The sequence below is a fragment of the Vidua chalybeata genome, chromosome 3 (genome assembly GCF_026979565.1).
Source record: "Vidua chalybeata isolate OUT-0048 chromosome 3, bVidCha1 merged haplotype, whole genome shotgun sequence".
Taxonomy (NCBI): Eukaryota; Metazoa; Chordata; class Aves; order Passeriformes; family Viduidae; genus Vidua; species Vidua chalybeata.
The window spans coordinates 107,581,153-107,605,439 of record NC_071532.1 but is presented as its reverse complement, the minus strand read 5'-3'; the positions used below and the strand labels follow the sequence as shown (position 1 = coordinate 107,605,439).

Genomic DNA, 24,287 nt, shown 5'->3' with positions numbered 1-24,287 from the left:
TGGCCCAGCAAAAGGGAAAATGTGATCCTTCCTTGCTGCTTTCAGACAGCTGTGACTGCCAAGGGTATTGTAGCTCTGCCTTTTTTTGAGCATTGCCCCCAGCCATTTTTATGTCTCTGCAAATAGGAATGGTGTGCAACTGGTCCTGAGCTCTGCTTCTGCTCATCAACGCTTTCCATGGCAAAAGCCTTTTTAACACTCACTTCTCAGTCATAAAATTTGGAATATGACCCAGAGCAGTTTTCCATACCATGCCAGCACTGGACAGCCACTCTCATTGACTTCTGACATCTCTCGTGTGTCAGCTTCCCTGGGCTGGGCACATCCTGCATCTGTCCCCATGGGCTGTGCAGGGTGGCTGTGCTGATGGACACCCTGTCCCCTCCAGTGCCAGCTGAGTGGGGCTGGTGCACAGGACAGGGATTCTGTGCTGGTGTCACATTCTCAGGGGTTTCAGGGGATGGGAGGAGGGACCCCTGTGTGGTTTGCTGGGGCTGTGATATTTTGTGTGGTAACATCTGCAAGGTGCTGGATTTTTCTGCTGAGTCTTGTGGTATGTGAGGTTGTGAGGGATGGATGTTGCACTGCATGTAGGGAATAAGATGGATCTTCCAGGGCTTTCCTGTGAAAGTGGTTGGGACTGTCAGGTTAAAGGTTGAAGTTCATAAGCCACAGCAGGGGAAGAAGGAAGCTGTGGCTGTTTCTGTCCTTTCAAGGTCTTTCAAAGGGGAGATGTGTCCGGAAGAGATGCTTAAGATGTGCCTCTGGACCTAAGCTGGTTGTAGAAGTGACCAGTTCAGGTACTGCTCTGTTGTGCATGTTTCACCTGCTGTGGTGGGTTGACCTTAGGGAGCAGCCAGATGTCCACCCAGCTGCTCCTTCACTGTCACCCATAAACGGGGTGGAAAATAGGATGGAAAAGCTGATGTATCGAGATAAAGACAGTGAAATCACTCGCCAGTTACTGTCACAGACAAAACAGACTTGATGTGCAGAAAATGAATTTATTTACCTACTGAAAGTACAGTAGGATGATGAGAAACAAACACAAACTAGAGCCCGCTGCCTCCACCACCCTTTCATCCGAGGCTCAACTTCACTCCTTCATCCCTAGCTCCTCCACCTCCTCCCCCACAGCAGCACAGGGGTAGGAAAATGAAAGTGCAGTCAGTTAATAGTGAGTTGTCTCCTCCACTCCCTTTTCATGCTGTTCCTGATCCAGAACAAAACCTGGGTGTTTCACTGAGTCAGAGTGCACTGGGAAAAGCCAATCTCATCACCAGGTCAGGCCAGGAGAGCAGTGACACAGAGCAGGCAATCCTGTCCTTGCAGGCAGTGGGTACAGAGGACACACAGGGCTGGAGTGGGAAGGGGCTCTGCACCCCCTGAGCTCCCCAGGGCCGTTCCTGCCTCGCTGTTTGTGGGTCAGTGACCACCCCTGGTGAGTGACAGGGATCAGTGTGTTCACACAGAGCTATCAGCCACTGCCAGGCAGTGATACAGCCCATAATACATCACACAGCACAGGGCCACAGCAGAAGGAAAGCTAAACCAAAAGAGAGATAAACCCTGCAGTTAATTTCAGTTGTTTCTATGAGAAGATGACAGCATTTGGTGGCCAGTTTGCAGTATTATTATTGCCCTTTTACAGTCAGCTTCTGTACCAGGTTTGTTACTGACAATAATTAAACTCAAAGAATGACCTACTTGAAATAATTGAAAATATATTATGTAAATCACATTAATTTAGTTTGTAGTATATGAATGATATATTCTTAATATCAGTGATGAGAACATTTGTATCATCTACAATGCTTGGAGAGTTGCATTAGAGATTAAACTACTTGTTTTCTATAATGAAATATTACCATTTTGTATGGGCTCCAGATTTTATTACAGTTCCTAACTCATGCAAACGTTGCACTTTACACTTCTTTCTAAGGGAAGAAACTTTAGTAGTGTCTTTTCTAATTTGGGATTGCTAAAAACCAGAATAAGGGAGTGAAGACCCGGAAAAGTGTACTCAAATACTACAATGAGAAATGTCATAAAATTTCCCTTCTTTGTGGCATAAACCATACTTAACACCAAACATACAAAGTTGATGCTGTACATCACTAAGAAGGCGAGAATAGATTTCATGGCTCTAATGTGGGCATCCATGCTGAGGTCCTTCATGGAGTTTGTCTGCATCTTGTGCTTGTGTCTCCAGAGAGAAAAGAGAAGGAAAACAGCAGAAAAGATGACTGTCATGAATGAAGCAGCATATTCAAAGCCAGCAAGAAAAAAAGAAGGGAAAAAACGTTTATCCATTTTGATAGTTGCTGTCCCAAAATTTCCTTGTCCAATGGAACTGCTGTTGTTGCAGTGTGGTTTATCAGCGACGTCATAGGCAATGATGCCGACGGCCAAAGCTAAAGTCCCTGACCCCAACAAGAGCAAGGGCACCATCCTGTCAATTTTTACTTTCAGATAGATGAAGGGCCTGTTCCTGAAATTGGCAATTTTTATACAATAAAAAACACAAAGACAGGCAGAAAACCATAAGTTACAATGATTAAAAAAGGCTTGAGAAAATACAGCTAGTTGAAGTATGGTGGGAACATAAAGGTAATTGGGATAAATAAATGAAAGAAATTTATATACCCATGCGATGCACAAATAGCAAAACCTGGAGCATCCCAGCAGCAGCAAGATCTTCTCATTAGAGTTCAGGGTTTTCTTTTTTACCCAGGCAATGCAAAGCACACAAACAAGGAAGGCATTTATCCACATGCCAGGAAACGCCTCCAGGGTGATGATGGCCACAGTTGTGGCCCCATATGAAGTGACATTGGATTGCTGTGAAGAGGGAGAAGCTTCCATGCTGCGAGCTGGGGAGCAGAGCTGTGCTGGCCAAGCGGGCTGTGGCAGCAGTGCCTGAGGCAGGTCAGTGGCTGCTGTTGGTGGAGTGTCCGGGATGGCAAGAGGAGCTTTATAGAGATGCTGCTGCTGCTGCTGCTGCTGCTGCTGCTGGGGGGGATTTTGGTGCTGCTGCTGTGGGCAGCAGGGCAGGTGCAGGGATGTAAATGTGCTGGGTATCCCCTTACCTGGGGCCAGTGTCACTCTTGACTATTTGAATGTTGGTTTTGGAGGGTGTGTTGGGTGACACAAACAGCGGAGACGTTTTTCTGTGGTGGAGAGTGTTGTGATTTTGAGACTGATCCCTGTTTGATCCATGTCAGGCTTCAGGATCTGGGTTCTTCTATTCCTTTGTCACCTACTATGTCCCATTTAATTTTTTATTGCATTCACTTTTAAATGTTATTTCCTTTGTTATTTTTTACATTTATGATGGGCAGAGTATTGCCTTGAGGGAATTTTTTATTTCCTGATAGTATCTGTTCTCTGCTTTCAGTTTTGATGTGAGTTTCCTCTTCTTTTGCTGAATGAATAGAAAACACTTTGTGGGGTTGTTGGGTTTTTCCCTTATTTGTTTGCTTGCTTGCTTGCTTCTTCTTTTCTCCACATCTTTGTGAATAGAAGTTATTTCTATCACAACTGTTGTGTAGTTGAACTGTCTGTGCTGGGACTGTGCAGGACCACACCATGGCTGAATTTTGGGCTCAGCTCTGCATGGAGAATCTGGCCCCATGAAAACAAAATATATAATATCATAGTCTCAAATACCATGTTTTCAATGCATGGAATGTGTGGATTGGCTCTTTAAAACACAGGGTCTGCTTTTGTTTCAAAGCCATCCCCTCCAGTGTCATTGGAGAAGGGGAGAGATTCACCAAGACTTTGTACCTACCACCCCCTGTGGAGAATGTGTGGTCTTGGGAAAAGGAAATATTGTAGTGATTAGGATGTTACTCTGGTTTAAAGGGTTGTTTCTCTCTTTTCATGAACAGGAGCAAATCTTTTTGAAGGTTATAATATGAAAAATGCATGCCTGTCACTGAGCAGGCAGTAAATTGTCCCTCTGAGCCAGAGCTGGTGAAAGAAATGAACAGTTGGATTCTGTTCAGTTGATGTTGGAGTTATTTAATATTTACATGACCTGCTGTGGATTATTAAACTTGGATACCTGCCAGACCCTCCACCTGGCCTCTTCTTCACTCTTGCTCTGCAACAGGTCAAGACGGAAAATAGAAGAAGGAAAAGCTCATGGGTTGAGATAAGGACAGGGAGATCACCCACCAGTTACTGCCATGGAGAAAACAGACTCACATTTCAAAAAAATAATTTAATTTATTGCTGTTTGAATATAGAGTAGGATGGTGAGGAACAAGCACAAAATTATGGCACAATCCCTTCCACCCTTCTTCATCACAGCTCAAAATTCATTCTTTCATTCCCAGCTTCTCCACCTCCTCCCCAACAAGGTGCAGTTGAATAGGGGTTGCAGTCAGTCCATAAAAAGTTTTCTTTTCCATTCCTTCCTCTTCACGCTCTTTCACCTGCTAGAATGTGGACCCCAGCTGTGGGCTGCAGTCCTTCAGGATCAGATGTCTCCAATATGGGTGCTCTTCAGACTGCAGTTCTTCAAGGTACAGCCACCCCACCCAGTGTTACAAGTGGTAATATTGCAAAAAACAGAGATACAGCAGAAAGAAATGTAAACCCAAACACAAATAAACCTGATGCTGAGTACAGTCATTTTTCAATCAACAAATGCCAAAGCGTTTGAGGAAGGTTTGCAGTACTCTTATTGCCCCTTTGCATCCAGCCCATGCACTGCATCTAAATGAATGTGTTGTTGACAAGAATTGAACTCTGAGAATTACCTGAATGAATTAGCTAAATCAACTGCTACCAATAATCTAAGTAATACTAACTTGATTCAAAGAATTTGAATGATTTATTCTTAACTTTGGTGGTAAAGAGAGAACATCTGTATCATCTACACTGCCCAGAGAGTTGCATTAGAGATAAATTGACTTTTGTCTTACAGTGAAATATCAAGATTTTGTGTGGGCTCCAGCATATGTTACAGTTTCTACCTTATGCAAAGCTTGCACTTCACACAGCATAGAACCCTTATCAGTGTCTTTTCCAGCTTAGGATTGCTGAAAATCAGAATAAGGGAATGAACACCTGGAAAAGCACACAGAAATAGTAAACTAAGAAATGCCACATAATTTTCTCCCTTTGTTGAATTAATTACTGACAGGATCAAAAATATAAAGTTAATACTATACATTATAAAAAAGGAGAGAATTGATTTCATTGCTTTGATGTGGGCATCCATGCTGAGGCTGTTCATGAAGTTTTTCTGCATCTTGCATTTGTGTCTCCAAAGGCAAAAGAGAAGAAGGGCAGAACAGATGACTGGTATGAAAGAAGTGACAAATCCAAAGCCATAGATAAAGAACGTCTGGAAAAAATTTTCAGCCATTTCGCCACTCACTTTTGAAAAATTTCCTTGCCTGGTGGAATTGCGGCTGTTACTGAGCTTTGTAACAGCCATGTCGTAGGCAATGATGCTGATAGCCAAGGCTGACAGCAATGATGCCAACAAAAGCCAGGGCACAATCCTGTCTGTTTTTACTTTCAGGTAGATGAACAACCTGTTCCTGAAATTGGCAATTTTTATACAATAAAAAACACAAAGACAGGCTGAAACCCATAAGTTGGAGCAAGTAAAAAAGCTTTGAAAAAATATAATGAGTTGAAATGTGGGTTGAACATAAAGATAATTGGGATAAGCTATTGAAAGGGACCAACATACCCATGTGATGCACAAATAGCAAAACCTGGAGCATCCCAGCAGCAGCAAGATCTTCTCATTAGAGTTCAAGGTTTTCTTTTTGACCCAGGCAATGCAAATCACACAAACAAGGAAGGCATTTATCCACATGCCAGCAAACGCCTCCAGAGTGATGATGGCCACAGTTGTGGCCCCATATGAAGTGACATTGGATTGCTGTGAAGAGGGAGAAGCTTCCATGCTGCGAGCTGGGGAGCAGAGCTGTGCTGGCCAAGGGGGCTGTGGCAGCAGTGCCTGAGGCAGGTCAGTGGCTGCTGTTGGTGGAGTGTCCGGGGTGGCAAGAGGAGCTTTATAGAGATGCTGCTGCTGCTGCTGCTGCTGCTGTGGGCAGCAGGGCAGGTGCAGGGATGTAAATGTGCTGGGTATCCCCTTACCTGAGGCCAGTGTCACTCTTGACTATTTGAATGTTGGTTTTGGAGGGTGTGTTGGGTGACACAAACAGCGGAGATGTTTTTCTGTGGTGGAGAGTGCTGTGATTTTGAGACTGATCCCTGTTTGATCCATGTCAGGCTTCAGGATCTGGGTTCTTCTATTCCTTTGTCACCTACTATGTCCCATTTAATGTCCCAGAGCATTGCCTTGAGAGAATTTTTCTTTCCTGATATTCCTGTTTTCTGCTTTATGCTTTGCTGCATCTTTCCTCTCTGGCTTTGCTGATAGAATAAAAACATAGTATAGGATAGGGCATTTCTTTCCTTATTTATCAATTTTCTTTCTTTCTTTCTTTCTTTCTTTCTTTCTTTCTTTCTTTCTTTCTTTCTTTCTTTTCTTTCTTTTCTTTTCTTTTCTTTTCTTTTCTTTTCTTTTCTTTTCTTTTCTTTTCTTTTCTTTCTCTTTTCCTTCTTTCTTCTTCTCATATGTTTGTGATACATATGGAAGTTACTTCTATTACAACAAGATTATGAATATGAACTGTCTGTGCTGAGACTGTGTACAGAGATATTAAATGAAAATTTTAATTCATTAAATTAAATTAAAGTAAATTGCAACACAATACCATGGTTGAGACCTGGCCTCAACTCTTTGTGGGGAATATTTCACCTTAGAAAAATAATGCTATAAACTCAGTCTCCAATACTGGATTTTCAAGTATGGATATATGGATCAGGTGCTTAAAACACATGTATTTTCTGCTGGTTCAAATACACCCCCTCCATTACATTTTGAGAAGGGGAAAGATTATCCAACACTTTGTATCTCCCACCCATGTGCATATTTTGGATGCCCTTGTGCAATTCAAATGACACAAGACTCCTGTTTTTATGCATCTGGATGGACACACAGCTTTACTGGGATCTGAGTCACAGATAATAAATTGGTACCATCTGTGCTTGTTCAGGCCAAGCCTCTTTCCTCTCCAGAATCTGTTTCTTTCTCCCTTTATGACATGGGGAATCCCAGATGATTAGCCTTAGTTAGTTAGCTATTTAGGTGAATGGTTACCTAGGTTCTGGCCCATTCCATTACAGCTGTGTATCAACTCTAATGCACAGTGTTTATGTCCTTAACAACTGGAGAGCAATGATCTGAGAAACAGTTCCCACAGAGGGAAATTTCCCATTGCCCCTGTCCCAGGTGACACCTGGGGAAATAAGATTTTTTGTTGTATGGCTTGCCTTAGATAAAGCCTGTTTTTTTTTCCAGATCTCCAGGTGGCTTATGTACAATTTTTATTGAGTTTTACTGCATTAATGGCTGTGTTACTGCTGGCCAGCCCAAACAGTGCAGCTCTGCCACAGCAGATGTTCCCAATGTGCCCCAGTGATAACCCAGATGCTGAGGAGTAGCAGATTGAACTGGTATCAGTGAATCTGGCTGAGATCTTCAGATCACAAAGTCAGGAAATGCTAATCTCAAGAACATGCATGCTGATCTCCTGCACCCTTCCTGCCTTATGTCTTCTTAACAGTCGCAGCTCAGTACAAGCAGGGAGGAAATGCAGATATTTTCAGAGTAAAATAGTTCAGAGCATCCTCCTTTCTGGTTTTCATCTATTTTTGGCACTATTTTAAATTCACAAAAATAAAAAATGTATATAAACCTGACATGGTGCAGCAGCGCATCTGTGTCAAACCTCTGACTTTGCTCCACGCTCTCAGCCAGGGCAGCATTGCACTGATGGGACAGAGCTGCTGTATAAAAAAAAAGAAAAAAAAAAGGATTTTTCCTGATATTGGATGGTCTTGTGGAGAGAGCTCTGTAAACCCTGAGTGCCTACAAAATCAGAGCCCAGCAGGAGGAGGAAAGGGTTTGTCTTCTCTCAGGCAAGATTTATACATGGAATGCCCATGTCTGGATCCAGGCAGTGCTGGGGCCCAGGGGGCTCCCTGGGAGGGGAGGTTGGGCACGCTGGGCACACTGTGGTGTTTTCTCAAGTGTTGGTGGAATCAGGGTTTCGACCAGACTGAGACACAAGCCCTGACCCTGTAGATGGGCCCCTGTGAGTGCAGCTGTGTCTCTGCTGGACTGTGCCGTACAGGTGGAGAGCAGGAACTGCCACAGGAAAGTCCCAGTAAGAGGAATCCCCCTTAGACCAGAGAGATGAAGACTGGGAACTCTAAAAAGAAGAGCTTGAGAGAAACCTGCCATGTTTTCTGGAGAACTGCACAACCTCTGCTCAAAAGAAAAATGGAACTAAAAAGGGGAAGCAGTAGTGTGTTGTGTCTCTTTGGTAGACTGTGATGGTGCCTCTCTTTTTTTGGTAGTGGGGTTAGGGTGGTGCTTCCCCCTCCCCTTTTCAGGCTGTGATCTGAGAAATGCTTGTTAGGCGTTGGCCTTGATGAGCAGCACCTGGGCCCAGCTCCTTTTGAACTTACCAGAACTATTGTCTGCTCCCAGGAAATGCTGCTGTCTAATGAGATCCTGGGTTTTTTAATGAACAGCCTATGAAATCACTTTTTTTTGCCTGAATGACATAACATCCTGGTTCTCATACTTTTAAAGAAAGAGTGTCGAACTGAAGTGCAGCCGGGATGAAACATTGCTATGACTAAAGCCCACTTCCTTGCAGCCCTATAAACAAAAATGAGGGTCCAAAATTAGTCCCTTTGAGCTCTCCTGGACCCTAGTGTGCTGTGACCAGTGGGGCCTCACATAGCTGGGAACTCTCAAGTTTGCTGTACTCAGAGAAACCCCGAACAATAACTGATCCTGGGCCGATCCCCACACTCCTCGAGGCTTAACCCTTGGCCTGATGAGGAGATGTAAAGACATCCAAAGTGAATATTTCACTGCCTTTGAGGGGAATTTTTCACACATACCTTGCACTGACTCTGCAAGTCTGTGTGCATACACATGTGAATAAGCTTTGATAAATATGGGAGACATGCTGCTCTCTTAGATGTTTAAGTATCGTAGATATTTATGTAAGTTAGGCCTGTAAATAAGTTTAACATAAGCTAAAAGCTAAGTTAAATGCTGTTAAGTGTTATTCCTTTGCTAAATTGTTAAATTTAAGATGAAAATAAAGTACTTTTGAGTGCTGTTAAGCTTTGAGGCCGTATTCCTTTTTATCTTTGCCTTTTCTATCATTTTGTTGCACATACCGAAATGTTGCCACAGGTCCCCAGCCAGGTAATAATTAGCACTGACTCCATGATTGCAGAAGGCTGATCAATTGCTTTATTATATCCTCCTATACTATATTATACTACATTTATTAAGAAATTCAGTAACCCTTCCAGCCAGTCTGATACAGCTTTGACCTAATTGGTCAATCCATCCAAACACCATCCAGTGTCCAATTAAGAAATCACCCTTTGGTAAACAAATCTCCATGACACATTCCACATGCACACAACAGCAGGTGCAACAAGTGGAGACAAGAATTGTTTCTCATTCTTTTCTCTGATCTTCTCACAGCCTTCCCCAGGAAAATGACTGGGAAAGTCTGTGCCTGCTCTCTGTGGCCAGAGAGCTGCTGCCACACCAACACACACACACACACACACACACACACACACACACACACACACACACAGAGATAGTCCTCAGTTCATTTCTGTTTTGATTTATGGGATTTTTTTTTCCTGTTTTTTTACCCTTGGTGTGCCTTAACTATGTAGTAAGTGGTAGAGTGAATCTTGCCAACAAATTTCATCATGTTCTTGCTTCTTATTAAATCTGGTTTTTACCCAGATACCCATGCCAGAGATTTTTGAAGCGATCTCAAACACTCATTTGTAACAGGCCTGTAGTTGCTTCTTCTGGCTGAAGGTGAGACATTGATGTTGGGCTTTCTCAGGACACATGGGTTGAACAGGCTGTAACTCCCATTCCTGGCCCAGCAAAAGGGAACAGGTGCTCATCACTTCTTTCATGTCTCTGTGACTTCCAAGAATGTCGGAGCACTGCCTTGTTTTTAGCAGTGCCTCCAGTCCCTTTTATGTCTCTCCTGAGGGAATGTTGTGTCTAGAAGATCCTGGGCTTTAGCTCCTCCCTTGTCTGAGAGAGGCCTCAGATATTTGGTTGCCACCCCTGGCAGATACTTTCCTCCTGGGAGAACAGGAAGCCAAACAAACCCTGCCAAGAATGGGTGGAAAATGCACCACTGGCACCAGGCATAGGATAAGATGTCCCTCTGTGCCCAAGCTAGTGACAGAAATGAACAAACCAGATTCTGCTCTGTTCATGCTGGAATTATTCCATGTTCAGAGAATGTGCTGGGGTTTGTTGAGCTTGGGCGCGTGCCAAGCCCCCACCCAGCTGCTCCTTTATTCTTGTTCTGCAATAGGCCAGGGGGAGAATAGAAGGTGTTACTCTCATGGAGAAAACAGACTCGAGTTGAGAAAAATGAATTTAGTTTATTGGCTATTGATAATAGAGTAGCATAATGAGCAACAAACACAAAACTAGAACCCTTTGCCTTCCCCTCTTCATCTTCACAAATCAAAATTTGCTCTTTCATTCCTGGCTTCTCCACCTCCTCTGCCACAGTGGCATGGGGGGACGGGGAATGAGGGTTGCAGTCAGTCCATAAAAAGTATTCCACACCTGCGTCCTCACTTTCTTCCATGCTCAAGTGTGGATCCCATCTGTGGGCTGCAGTCCTTCAAGATCAGACAGCTCTGACATGGGGTCGCCATAGGATGCAGTCTTTCAAGTTGCACCCACCCCACCCAGTGTTACAAGTAGTAATATTGCAAAAAACAGAGATGCAACAGAAAGAAATGTAAACCCAAACACAAATAAACCTGATGCTGAGTACAGTCATTTTTCAATCAACAAATGCCAAAGCGTTTGAGGAAGGTTTGCAGTACTCTTATTGCCCCTTTGCATCCAGCCCATGCACTGCATCTAAATGAATGTGTTGTTGACAAGAATTGAACTCTGAGAATTACCTGAATGAATTAGCTAAATCAACTGCTACCAATAATCTAAGTAATACTGATTTGATTCAAAGAATTTGAATGATTTATTCTTAACTTTGGTGGTAAAGAGAGAATACTGTATCATCTACACTGCCTAGAGAGTTGCATTAGAGATAAATTGACTTTTGTTTTACAGTGAAATATCAAGATTTTGTGTGGGCTCCAGCATATGTTACAGTTTCTACCTTATGCAAAACTTGTACTTGACACAGGATAGAATCCTTATCAGTGTCTTTTCCAGCTTAGGATTGCTGAAAATCAGAATAAGGGAATGAACACATGGAAAAGCATACAGAAATGTAAAAATAAGAAAAGCCACATGATTTTCTTTCTTCCTTGCATAAATCAGTGTCAAAATAAAAATTATAAAGTTGATGCTGTACATCACTAAGAAGGAGAGAATTGATTTCATTGCTTTGATGTGGGCATCCATGCTGAGGTATTTCATGGAGTTTGTCTGCATCTTGCGCTTGTGTCTCCAGAGAGAAAAGAGAAGGAAAACAGCAAAAAAGACAACTGCTGTTAATGAAGTGGAAAACACAAATCCTATGACAAAAAATAGGCTGTAAATATTCATCCACTCTGATAATGTGTTTCAGATAATATCGTTCACTGCTGTAATTGTGATTGCTACACTGTGTTTCATTAGAGATGTGGTAGACATGAATGCTGAAAATAAAGGCCAAAAGCACAGATTCAACATGAGCCATGGCACAATCTTGTCAATTTTTACTTCCAGGTAGATGAAGAACCTGTTCCTGAAATTGGCAATTTTTATACAATAAAAAACATGCAAAGACAGGCTAAAACCCATATGTTTGAACAATAAAAAAGGTTTGAAAACCTGCAAGAGATTCAAGTAGGAGAGGAACACAAAAGTGATTGGGATGTATTATTAAAAGAAAATAATATACCCATGAGATGCATAAATACCAAAACCTGCAACATCCCAGTAGCAGCAAGATCTTCTCATTAGAGTTCAGGATTTTCTTTTTGACCCAGCCAATGCAAAGCACAGAAACAAGGAAAGCATTGATCCACATGCCAGCAAATGCCTGGATGGTGATTGTCTTAGGTGCAAGATGTGGCTGGGGGTTTGTATTCTATTGTCATCTGTTAAAGGTGGGACAGTTTTCTTCTGTTAATTGGGCCATCTGTTAAAACCAAGTGGGCCAGTTTTCTTTATTTCTTCCAAGACCAATCCTCCCTCAGGGGAAATATCTTCTGTTCATGGGCCAGCGAGTGTCACTGCATGACTGATAATATTACATCATCCCACTGGGAGATGTTCTATCCAGGGGGAGGAGCCAAGCATTCCTACCTGGATATAATCTGACACTTGCAACACCACAGCAGCCTTTTCCCACTGGATTCCCAGAGGAGCAGCTTTCTTCTCCACTGGATTCCCAGAGGAAGACCAGGCCCATCTACACCACCACTGCACCTTCAGAGGAAAACTCAACAGGATCACTGCTTCAACAGAACCACAGCTGTCACTGCAGGAGGGCTGCAGCCACCTTTAATGGGACTGCTGCCACCACCCTGACCCACAAGGTGTCAGGTCGTGTTCTGACTCTCTGAGTAGTTTTTTTTTTTTTTTTTGTACCATTCCATTTGTATTTTTAATTTTTCTAGTAGAGAACTGTTATTCCCATTCTCATATCTTTGCCTGAGAGCCCCTTAATTTCAAAATTATAATAATTCAGAGGGAGGGGGTTTACATTTTCCATTTGAAGGTAGGCTCCTGCCTTCCTTAGCAGACTCCTGTCTTTTCAAACCAAGATAGTGATGATGGCCACAGTTGTGGCCCCATATGAAGTGACATTGGATTGCTGTGAAGAGGGAGAAGCTTCCATGCTGCGAGCTGGGGAGCAGAGCTGTGCTGGCCAAGCGGGCTGTGGCAGCAGTGCCTGAGGCAGGTCAGTGGCTGCTGTTGGTGGAGTGTCAGGGGTGGCAAGAGGAGCTTTATAGAGATGCTGCTGCTGCTGCTGCTGCTGCTGCTGCTGCTGGGGGGGATTTTGGTGCTGCTGCTGTGGGCAGCAGGGCAGGTGCAGGGATGTAAATGTGCTGGGTATCCCCTTACCTGGGGCCAGTGTCACTCTTGACTATTTGAATGTTGGTTTTGGAGGGTGTGTTGGGTGACACAAACAGCGGAGACGTTTTTCTGCAGTGGAGAGTGCTGTGATTTTGAGACTGATCCCTGTCAGAAAGACCAAGCCTTTCCCTTGCCTCCTGTCAATGAGGTGGCATAGAATCACCCCTGAGTGCTGGCCCTGCCCTTTCCTGGCTACTGTATCTTCTGAACTGAACCCTCTCCTGAACATCTGTATCATCTACCTGGAGATGATAAAAAAATTAACAAAAAAATTAACCCTGGCAAAAATGAACCCTGTCCTGGTCAGAACCGGGACAAAATTATACAATAGCAGGGTCGCACCGTGGCTGTGGCTTGGAATCAGCTCTGTGTGAGCAATCTGGTACCTTAAAGAAAGTAAAGGTCTATATAAATCAGAATCTCTAGCGCTGGGTTCTCAGATCAAGAAAATATGGTTCCGGTGCTCAAAAGACAGGAGTCTGGTTTTTGTTCAAATCCATGTCCTCTGGCACCCTCAAGAATGGGAAAGACTCTCCAGGACATTGTATCTACCAGATTATGTGAATTTTTTGGATGCCCTCGTGCATCTCAAAATGCATCAGAGTGCTGATTTTATGCATATGGAGGGACACACAGCTGTATTGTGATCTGAGAGACATTGCACAGAGACTGCATTGCTTCCATCTGAGCTTGGTTTAGGCTGAACATCTTCCCTCTCCAGAATCCTTCTTTATTATAAGAAATCCCAGAGGATTAGCCTTGGTTAGGTAACTGATTAGGCTATTGGTTGCCCAGTTTCTTCTGAGCAAATCTATTCCATCCATAACTGGACTTCAATGCCCAGAAGGCCACAATTGTTTCAGGATACAATCCTGGAAAACAAAGTGAAATCTCCTCAGGGCAGGTGTTATGAACTTGTTATGGAAATATTAATTCAACTCCATATCTTTCTTAGCTCCAGAAGGTGGATTGGCATGTTATAAAGTGGCATTAATTATTTGTTTCCTTGTTTCTGGGCTGTTGCTATTTAAGGAGAGTTGGGTAGTTTGGTGAGGCAGCCTGATAGAATGTATGGCCTTTGGAAAAAGAGATACTGCAGTGGTTGAGAGGTTGCTCTGGCCTAAATGGTTGTATCTCTCAGTTCAGAAGCAGGAAGGAAGCTTTTTGAAGGTGAGATGAGAAATGCACACCTGGCACTGGGCATGAGGTAAAACAACCGTCTGAGCCTGAGCTGGTAAAATAAATGACCAGTTCAGGTTCTGCTCTGCTGTTCTGTTCATGCTGGTGTGAAGGAAACTTTCCTGTCTCACCACCCAGGAGACCCTCTGACAGTCACACCCCACCACCAGAGACTGTCACTGCGGGTACCAAAGCCCCTTCACCGTGGGCAGCTGCCCCACTCCACTCCCTACACACACCACACTCAGAGCCAGACCAGGTTTCCTCACCAGCTTGGCACTGGGTTTCCCATAGTGGAGTCTCAGGCTTCCGGATCTTTAAAGCACTTTAATCATGGCACAGTAACACAGAAGCAGCTCAATCTGGGTGCCTCTGAGGAGGTAACCCAAACCATTGGATCCCTGGGATTTTGTGTCCTTCCTGTCCATGCACGTGATGATTGGAGTGTCTTAAGTGTCCAGTCACCTGGCTGGTGCCACAGGTCCCTGTGCCCTTTGCTGTGCAAGGCTTGGCACCATGCTTGGGCCTCCAGCACTTCCCCACAACCTGCAGCTCCCATTGCAGCTGCTCCCTGAGCTGGCTGCACTGAATGTATTCCTCCACACTGGAACTATTTCACATTTGCAGGCCCTGTCATGGTGAGTTGACCTTGGGCAGCTCTCAGAGCCCCACTCAGTCACTCCTTCACTCTCACTCTGAAATAGGACAGGGGTGGCAAATAAGACGGAACTGCTCATGAGTCAAGATAAAGACAGGGGAATCACTCACCAATTGTTCTCACAGACAAAACAGACTCGACACAGGGAAAATCAGTTTAATTTATGGTCTATTGAAAATAGACTAAGATGATGTAGAACATGCATTAAACTAGAATATTTTATCTTCACCCCCCAGTAATCTCAGGATCAATTTAACTCATTCAGAGATTCTCTACCACCTCCTCTCCTCAGGAGGACAGGGAATGGGTGCTGTAGTCAATTCATAAAAAGTTCTCTGCTTCAGTCTTCTGCTCCAGCCTGGCTCCCCCCCATGGTCTGCAGTCCTTCAGGACTTCTCCTTTCCCAGAGGAGCCACAACGGTTGCTGATGAGATGAGCGGTGTCCCGTGGTGGGTCCATTGGAGTGCCTGGAATTGGCATTTCCCAGCATGGAATCTCACCAGATTGAGACCCCACAGGCCCCCAGCTGCAGCTCCTGGCCCAGGCACCCCATACATCTGCCTGTGGGTCACTGCAAGATAAAGCTGTGGCTTCATTCCACGCTGAACCTTGCACAAAACCCACCTTCCTGGGGCTGTAACTGAGGCAGAGTGCACTGGGAAAAGCCAATCTCATCACCAGGTCAGGCCAGGAGAGCAGTGACACAGAGCAGGCAATCCTGTCCTTGCAGGCAGTGGGCACAGAGGACACACAGGGCTGGAGTGGGAAGGGGCTCTGCACCCCCTGAGCTCCCCAGGGCCGTTCCTGCCTCGCTGTTTGTGGGTCAGTGACCACCCCTGGTGAGTGACAGGGGTCAGTGTGTTCACACAGGGCTATCAGCCACTGCCAGACAGTGATACAGCCCATAATACATCACACAGCACAGGGCCACAGCAGAAGGAAAGCTAAACCAAAATAGATAAAGTTGTTGTTTCATTCAGTCAATTCAATCAGTGAAAATCAAAATGTTTGAGGCAGGTTTGCAGTATGATTATTGTCCTTTTGCATCCAGTGCCTGTACAAGGTCTAAATGACTTTGCTACTGAGAATAATTTAACTCCAAGAGCTGTTTTAATTAAATGCAAATATAAATTCATTTGCCTCATAATAATATTAGTTTTAAGAATTTGAAATGTATATTCTTAACATCTAAGCTGAACTTCTCTACAATCTATACTGCCTGGAGAGCTGCAATGAAAATTAATTGACCTTATTTTCTCTAAAGATATTTTGCATGAGCTCCAGCATTTTTTCCAGTTTCTACCTTATGCAAAGCTTGCACTTCACACAGGAGAGAATCTTGATCAGTGTCTTTTCCAGCTTAGGATTGCTGAAAATCAGAATAAGAGAATGAACACCTGGATAAGCATATTGAATTAAGTCACCAAGAAATATCACATGATTTTGGTGCTTAAGTGAATAAATTAGAGTCAGGATCAAAAACATAAAGTTGATGCTGTACATCACTAAGAAAGAGAGAATAGATTTCATGGCTCTGGTGTGGGCATCCTTGCTGAGGTCCTTCATGGAGTTTGTCTGCATGTTGTGCTTGTGTCTCCAGAGAGAAAAGAGAAGGAAAACAGCAGAAAAGATGACTGCCATGAATGCAGTGGTATGTAAAAAGCCAGTGAGAAAATAAATAGGGAAAAAATGTTCCTCTATTCCATTAGTTGCTTTCCAAAGTCTTTCTTGGCAGGTAAAATTGAAGGTTTTACAGACAACTTTATCAATAGTGTTGTAGACAAGAATTCCAATAATCAGAGAGAAGATCACGGACCCCAACAGAAGCCATGGCACACTCTTGTCAATTTTTACTTTCAGGTAGATGAAGAACCTGTTCCTGAAATTGGCAATTTTTATACAATAAAAAACACAAAGACAGGCAGAAAACCACAAGTTGGAACTATTAAAAAAGCTGTAAGAACCTTGAAGGAGTTGAAGTATGGGATAAACCAGAAGGCAATAGGGGAAAACATTTGAGAGAAAGGCATATATCCATGAGAAGCACAAACAGCAAAACCTAGAGCATCCCAGCAGCAGCAAGATCTTCTCATTAGAGTTCAGGGTTTTCTTTTTGACTCCGGCAACACAAAGCACACAGATGATGAAAGCATTTATCCACATGCCAGCAAACACCTCCAGGGTGATGATGGCCACAGTTGTGGCCCCATATGAAGTGACATTGGATTGCTGTGAAGAGGGAGAAGCTTCCATGCTGCGAGCTGGGGAGCAGAGCTGTGCTGGCCAAGGGGGCTGTGGCAGCAGTGCCTGAGGCAGGTCAGTGGCTGCTGTTGGTGGAGTGTCCGGGGTGGCAAGAGGAGCTTTATAGAGATGCTGCTGCTGCTGCTGCTGCTGCTGCTGCTGCTGGGGGGGGGAATTTTGGTGCTGCTGCTGTGGGCAGCAGGGCAGGTGCAGGGATGTAAATGTGCTGGGTATCCCCTTACCCGAGGCCAGTGTCACTCTTGACTATTTGAATGTTGGTTTTGGAGGGTGTGTTGGGTGACACAAACAGCGGAGATGTGTTTCTGCAGTGGAGAGTGTTGTGATTTTGAGACTGATCCCTGTTTGATCCATGTCAGGCTTCAGGATCTGGGTTCTTCTGTCCCTTCTTTACCTATGATGATCATGCAGAGCCCTGGCTGTGTTCAGCAGGTCAGGGGACTCACTGTCCTTCTTAGTCTGAGAGTCTGGGTGCTGCAACGTTCAACCTAGTTGCTGGAAAAGTGGAGTTTATTTTGATCCTTCACAGGCATTGAAATCCATGTTTGTTTTACCAATGGCATTCCATTAAGAGTAAGTGAAGGGCCACATAGTGGTGGCAGGTGATGGGAGACTCATAAAGTAAAGCTGGAATTTTTACAGGTTTAATTTGGAGCATATGGAGGAAAAGGATAAAAATCAGTACAATTCCCTGTGCCAGGATTCCAATCTCCTCTGCTGGGAAAGTGAAGGCTTTTAAAGATGGCACCATGCTGGATTTCCCCCACACTGCAGTGCCCTAAAGCTTCCAAATGAATTTAGACCATGAAAGCTGCGAGGTTTCTAGCAGGCAAGTTGTGTTAAGCTCTGTAGGGCATGGACTGCCCATGCATTTTGTGTTAGTGCAGGAGCTGTCACATTTGGCTTTGCACATCAGGACCACAGTAACCAAGGAGATCTCATCGGATGCTCTGGTGGAACCAGGAAAAATGAAACCCCAACAAAGAGATCTATGGCTACAGGAAAGAAACCACCAGCATTTTCTCTCTTCCAAATGATGATGGCCATGTTTTCTGTGGGATATAAGTGCCAACAGTATGTTACATGAATATTCTGATCACATCCTCCTAATTGCATTATTTTTGTCAATCATAAAGTCTTGGAATGTGACCCAGAGCAGTTTTCCATACCATGCCAGCACTGGACAGCCACTCTCATTGACTTCTGACATCTCTCCTGTATCAGCTTCCCTGGGCTGGGCACATCCTGCATCTGTCCCCATGGGCTGTGCAGGGTGGCTGTGCTGATGGACACCCTGTCCCCTCCAGTGCCAGCTGAGTGGGGCTGGTGCACAGGACAGGGATTCTGTGCTGGTGTCACATTCTCAGGGGTTTCAGGGGATGGGAGGAGGGACCCCTGTGTGGTTTGCTGGGGCTGTGATATTTTGTGTGGTAACATCTGCAAGGTGCTGGATTTTTCTGCTGAGTCTTGTGGTATGTGAGGTTGTGAGGGATGGATGTTGCACTGCATGTAGGGAATAAGATGGATCTTCCAGGGCTTTCCTGTGAAAGTGGTTGGGACTGGTTAAAGGTTGAAGTGCATGAGCAGCAGCAGAGGAAGAAAGGAGGTGTGGCTGTTCCTGTCAAGGCCTTTCATAGGGGAGATGTGTCCAGCAGAGATGCTTATGATCTGCCTCTGGACCTGAGCTGATGACAGAATTGACCAATTCAGGTTCTGTTTTATATATGCTGGCACTGTTTCATGTTTCACCTGCTGTAATGTGTTGACCTCAGGCAGCTGCCAGAACTCCACCCATCTCTTCCTTCTCTCACACCCACAGGCAGGGCAGGAGTGAAAAACAGGATGGAAAAACTCATGGTTTGAGATAAAGGCAGGGAGATCACTCACCAGTTACTGTCATGGACGAAATGTATTTGACATCAGGAAAATTAATTTATTTAAATATAGAAAATATTGTAGGATAATGAGGAAGAAATAGAAAACTTGATTGCACTGCCTCCACACCCCTTTCATCCAAGGCTCAACTTCACTCCATCATTCCCAGCTCCTCCACCTTCTCCCCCACAGCAGCACAGGGGCAAGTCCAATAGGGGCTGCAGTCAGCTCTTAACAAGTTGTCTCCTCCACTCCTGACTCCTCAAGCTTTTTCCCTGATCGAGAGCAAAGCCTGTTAGCTAAGTCTTTTACTGAGTCAGAGTGCACTGGGAAAAGCCAATCTCATCTCCAGGTCAAATCAGGCCAGGAGAGCAGTGACACAGAGCAGGCAATCCTGTCCTTGCAGGCAGTGGGCACAGAGGACACACAGGGCTGGAGTGGGAAGGGGCTCTGCACCCCCTGAGCTCCCCAGGGCCGTTCCTGCCTCGCTGTTTGTGGGTCAGTGACCACCCCTGGTGAGTGACAGGGGTCAGTGTGTTCACACAGGGCTATCAGCCACTGCCAGACAGTGATACAGCCCATAATACATCACACAGCACAGGGCCACAGCAGAAGGAAAGCTAAACCAAAATAGAGATAAACCTATGTATTGCATTCAGTGAATATGAAAATATTTGTGGTAGGTTGGCAGTATTGTTATTCCGTTTTTTGCAGCCAGTTTGTGTACCAGTGTTGGATATTTTTCTGTTCCATTAAGAGTATAGAAATTTGGCAGAAAATAAAGCTCTTGCTGGTTCTCAGAGATCAAAGGGTGTGGGTGCAGCTCAGCTTAATTTCTGATTATGGCAAATTCAACACGTAAGTCTTGTCATGTTCAATAAGAACTTTCAGAGTCACAGAATCACAAATAATGCATTTTATTGTAGAAATACAAATTTAGAATTGCCACTAATAAATACACTCACTGGATTAGCTCTAAATATATTTAGGAAAAAAAAAAAAAAAGAAAAAACAGAAGTGCAATGGGTAATTCATTAAGCTCAACTTCACCATCAGGCCTGTGAACAGAATTTCACCAAGGTACAATCTGACACAGTCGCAAGAGCAAATCTTAACAAAGAGGTGTTCCCTGCCTTGGGGAGGAGAGTGAAGCAATCCTGTTGTCCTGTCTGCACAGTGGAGTCACATTCTCATCCTCTGCCAGGGAGGATTTCAAATGCCAAATCTATACTTTTGGGAGAAGTGCAGGTGAGGCTGCAGTCAAAATACCTTATTGCTGCCATGGTAAATGGTGGTGGGCAGCCAGCTGCAATGGAGATGAGGGATACTCAGTGTTCTGATTGCAAAGTCTTGGGCAGAGGCTGAATACTTAATTAGCATCACTCCACTGGGCTCAGGAAGAGGTTAAGGGCCTCTGCCTGATGATCCATCCCCCCACCAGCAGACTCTCATGTCCACGTTAATCCCTTCACCACACAGGGGCTTAGGCATCATTCCTACCATCAGGGCTAAATGACTTTGTTAACAACAAAAATATATCTCACAGATTTAGCTAAATCCAAATACAATAATAATGTATTTAGCTCACAATAACTTAGCTCAATAGATATGAATGAAGTTTTCTTAACTTGGATGTTGAAGACTGAAAATCAGTATCATGTACACTGCCTGGAGAGCTGCATCGGAAATTCAGTTTCTTGTTTTCTACAGTGAAAGATCAACATTTTGCATGGGCTGCAGCTTTTATCACAGTTCCTACTTTATGAAAAACTTGCACTTCACACAGGAGAGAATCTTCAACAGTGCCTTTTCCAGCTTGGGATTGCTGAAAATCAGAATAAGGGAATGAATACCTGGATAAGCACACAGATATATGGATATAAGAAGTGTCATGGTATTTTCATTCCTCATGGAATAAATTAGTGTCAAGATCAAACATACAAAGTTGATGCTGTACATCACTAAGAAGGAGAGAATAGATTTCATGGCTCTGATGTGGGCATCCATGCTGAGGTCCTTCATGGAGTTTGTCTGCATGTTGTGCTTGTGTCTCCAGAGAGAAAAGAGAAGGAAAACAGCAGAAAAGATGACTGCCATGAATGAAGCAGCATATCCAAAGCCAACAAGAAAAAAAGATGAGAAGAAATGTTTATCCATTGTGAATCTTGCTTCCCAAAAATTTCCTTTGGAGGTGAAAGTGAGGTTGCTACTCTGCAGAGTTTTAGTGATGTCATATATAACAATGCCCATTGCCAAGGCTAAAATCTCTGACCCCAACAAGAGCCAGGGCACCATCCTGTCAATTTTTACTTTCAGGTAGATGAAGAACCTGTTCCTGAAATTGGCAATTTTTATACAATAAAAAACACAAAGACAGGCAGAAAACCACAAGTTGGAACTATTAAAAAAGCTGTAAGAACCTTGAAGGAGTTGAAGTATGGGATAAACCAGAAGGCAATAGGGGAAAACATTTGAGAGAAAGGCATATATCCATGAGAAGCACAAACAGCAAAACCTAGAGCATCCCAGCAGCAGCAAGATCTTCTCATTAGAGTTCAGGGTTTTCTTTTTGACTCCGGCAACACAAAGCACACAGATGATGAAAGCATTTATCCACATGCCAGCAAACACCTCCAGGGTGATGATGGCCACAGTTGTGGCCCCATATGAAGTGACATTGGATTGCTGTGAAGAGGGAGAAGCTTCCATGCTGCGAGCTGGGGAGCAGAGCTGTGCTGGCCAAGGGGGCTGTGGCAGCAGTGCCTGAGGCAGGTCAGTGGCTGCTGTTGGTGGAGTGTCCGGGGTGGCAAGAGGAGCTTTATAGAGATGCTGCTGCTGCTGCTGCTGCTGCTGCTGCTGCTGCTGGGGGGGGGATTTTGGTGCTGCTGCTGTGGGCAGCAGGGCAGGTGCAGGGATGTAAATGTGCTGGGTATCCCCTTACCCGAGGCCAGTGTCACTCTTGACTATTTGAATGTTGGTTTTGGAGGGTGTGTTGGGTGACACAAACAGCAGAGATGTTTTTCTGCGGTGGAGAGTGCTGTGATTTTGAGACTGATCCCTTTTTTGAGTTTGATCCATGTCAGGCTTCAGGATTTGAGTTCTTCTATTCCTTTGTCACCAGTGATGAATACTCAGAGCGGGGTTTGCGCTGAGCAAAGCACAGCCAGGGCAGTGAGGTGAGTAATCAAGTCAGGGAATCCTATTCTGAAAAACATTCATACTGATCTGCTCTACCCTTTGTGTTTTGTCTCTTCCTACCTACTCTTCCTGAGTCTGAGTTCAGTACAGGCCAAGAGGACATGGAGATATTTTCTAAGTAGTTCAGGGCATTATCCTTGTTGCTATCTGATTTTATATACTATTTTAAGTTTTGAATAATACAGGACTAAAAATAAATAGTACATTGATTTTAAAATCAAATGTATCTGTCCTGTATCTTCTTTTACTGGCCCTGAGCTCCAAGTTGACAGCATTTCAGATTACATTATAACATGCAATAAAATTTTCCAGTGGTACCTGAACAATGCCCTGATTGTCCAAAAGCCTGCTTGTTTGTTTCAGCACTATCAGTTTAGCTAATAAAATATTATCTCTCTATGACCTTTGCCAAAACTACTCCAGTCAGGGAATTTTGCTAACAGCCTTCTGCTCTTTCATCCAGGCAGATATTTTTATATATGCTCATATTTTTAATGTACACTTATTCATTCTTTCTATCTAGAATTACAGATATTTATAATTCTTTAAAAGCAGAGCAACCACTGTTGTTATCCTCTGCTGTGTATTTCAGATCTGAATGGTGAAGTTGTTAACCTGGAGGCTTTTGACAAGTTCAGTCTTGTGTTGATTTCAAGCCCTGCAAAGGTAAACAGACTTACCTAAAAATTGGGAAGGTGGATGGGTAATTTTTTTATTAAAAATGTGGTTGGTGCCAGTTTGATATGACAGTTTTTCCAGCTCAGGAGACATTTGTTTTTGTTCTTGCTTTTACGAAGGACATAAATTTCAGCCACATTTCTGTGTCTGAGTTTATCTGTGTTATAGTGGAGTTAAAACCAGTGCAAGCAGATTAACAAAAGGTATTATCTGCATTTAGTGACACCGGGTAGTGCCTGTGTCTAGGAATCCAGGGTGGATCTGCCCTTGCCTGTGGGAATACTGATGCACAGCAGTTTTGGGCACTTCATACAATGTAGTGTAAGAGACCAAAAGGCACCTGCTGTACTTCCCAGAGTGGAAGAGAAGCAGCTTTTCCCGTCACCAAGTTTTTCACAGAACTGCAGCCAATGGAATAATGTGCATGTACTGCTCTCCAGGGAGGACAAAATGAAACTCCAGGTGCTGGAGTCCCTCTGCTATGGAGACAGGCTGAGAGCTGGGGCTGTTCAGCCTGGAGAAGAGAGGACTCCAGGGAGACCTTAGAGCCTAGGCCAGTGCCTAAAAGGCATCCAAGAGACCCCCTATATATATCTATGAAAACAAATATATGCCCTCAGAATGACTTATCTTTAGACATCTGCTTTAGGTTCTTGAGTTATTTTAAAGTTAAGGGTACTAAAACCCAAATGTTTTTCAGACAGCTTAGCTTTTGCTTCATTTTTTTGCTTCCTTTCTCACATCCACTGCCAAACATCTGGAAATATGGCCTCGGTGCTGTGTTTTGACTCTCTTTGCTCACCTGTGAAAACAGCCTTGACATGATGTATCTTGAGACATGCTTATTTTACTAGTGGTATGTCCTGTTCTGCTTAGGTGTCAGCAACAATCATTCCTAAAAGAAAGTGTTGAAGAACATTCATTTATGTTAGGTGAAGGATTAGTGCTCTGGACCCCTTCTTTAAACAAGAAAAGATCTCTGTACTTTTTCCTCTGCAGTGCTACTCTTATTAATAGATTCCAACTTTGATTTGTTTAGAGAAAAATATGTTGCTTAGCTTGAAGGACTGACTTCTTTCTAGGACAGGCCCATTTCCTACTCAAAACCTACTTACTCAAGCTCTCTGCCTTGTGCTGTGGGTAGTGGTGTCATGGCACAAGCCCTCTTCTATCTAATTGCTGAACATAGAGGTGAACATCCTCACATCCATGACTTGTAATTTC

The 24,287-nt window shown here is 43.9% G+C and overlaps 5 protein-coding genes across 5 annotated transcripts; all 5 read right to left on the bottom strand.

Annotated features, from left to right (window-relative positions):
• Positions 1-1,902: 1,902 nt before the first annotated feature.
• LOC128786461 (taste receptor type 2 member 13-like) lies at positions 1,903-2,865 on the bottom strand. The gene has a single exon (XM_053939726.1). It carries the CDS (start codon positions 2,863-2,865, stop codon positions 1,903-1,905), a length of 963 nt encoding a protein of 320 aa, XP_053795701.1.
• Positions 2,866-4,981: 2,116 nt separating this feature from the next.
• On the bottom strand, positions 4,982-6,106 carry LOC128786463 (taste receptor type 2 member 9-like). The gene has a single exon (XM_053939728.1). It carries the CDS (start codon positions 5,930-5,932, stop codon positions 4,982-4,984), a length of 951 nt encoding a protein of 316 aa, XP_053795703.1. The 5' UTR covers positions 5,933-6,106.
• Positions 6,107-11,363: 5,257 nt separating this feature from the next.
• Positions 11,364-12,164, bottom strand: LOC128785239 (taste receptor type 2 member 10-like). Its single transcript, XM_053937541.1, is given in 5 exon segments — positions 11,364-11,372; positions 11,441-11,687; positions 11,689-11,818; positions 11,821-11,935; positions 11,937-12,164. Coding segments are annotated over 5 exon segments (729 nt in total).
• A 4,188-nt stretch (positions 12,165-16,352) lies between these two features.
• On the bottom strand, positions 16,353-17,306 carry LOC128785762 (taste receptor type 2 member 9-like). Its single transcript, XM_053938577.1, has one exon. It carries the CDS (start codon positions 17,304-17,306, stop codon positions 16,353-16,355), a length of 954 nt encoding a protein of 317 aa, XP_053794552.1.
• A 3,636-nt stretch (positions 17,307-20,942) lies between these two features.
• LOC128785830 (taste receptor type 2 member 9-like) lies at positions 20,943-21,896 on the bottom strand. Its single transcript, XM_053938661.1, has one exon. It carries the CDS (start codon positions 21,894-21,896, stop codon positions 20,943-20,945), a length of 954 nt encoding a protein of 317 aa, XP_053794636.1.
• Between the last annotated feature and the right edge of the window lie 2,391 nt (positions 21,897-24,287).

What these genes read in the sequence shown, in the direction of transcription:
- LOC128785762 (XM_053938577.1), bottom strand. Translation starts at nt 17,306, where the DNA reads ATGGAAGCTTCTCCCTCTTCACAGCAATCCAATGTCACTTCATATGGG.
- LOC128786463 (XM_053939728.1), bottom strand. Translation starts at nt 5,932, where the DNA reads ATGGAAGCTTCTCCCTCTTCACAGCAATCCAATGTCACTTCATATGGG.
- LOC128786461 (XM_053939726.1), bottom strand. Translation starts at nt 2,865, where the DNA reads ATGGAAGCTTCTCCCTCTTCACAGCAATCCAATGTCACTTCATATGGG.
- LOC128785830 (XM_053938661.1), bottom strand. Translation starts at nt 21,896, where the DNA reads ATGGAAGCTTCTCCCTCTTCACAGCAATCCAATGTCACTTCATATGGG.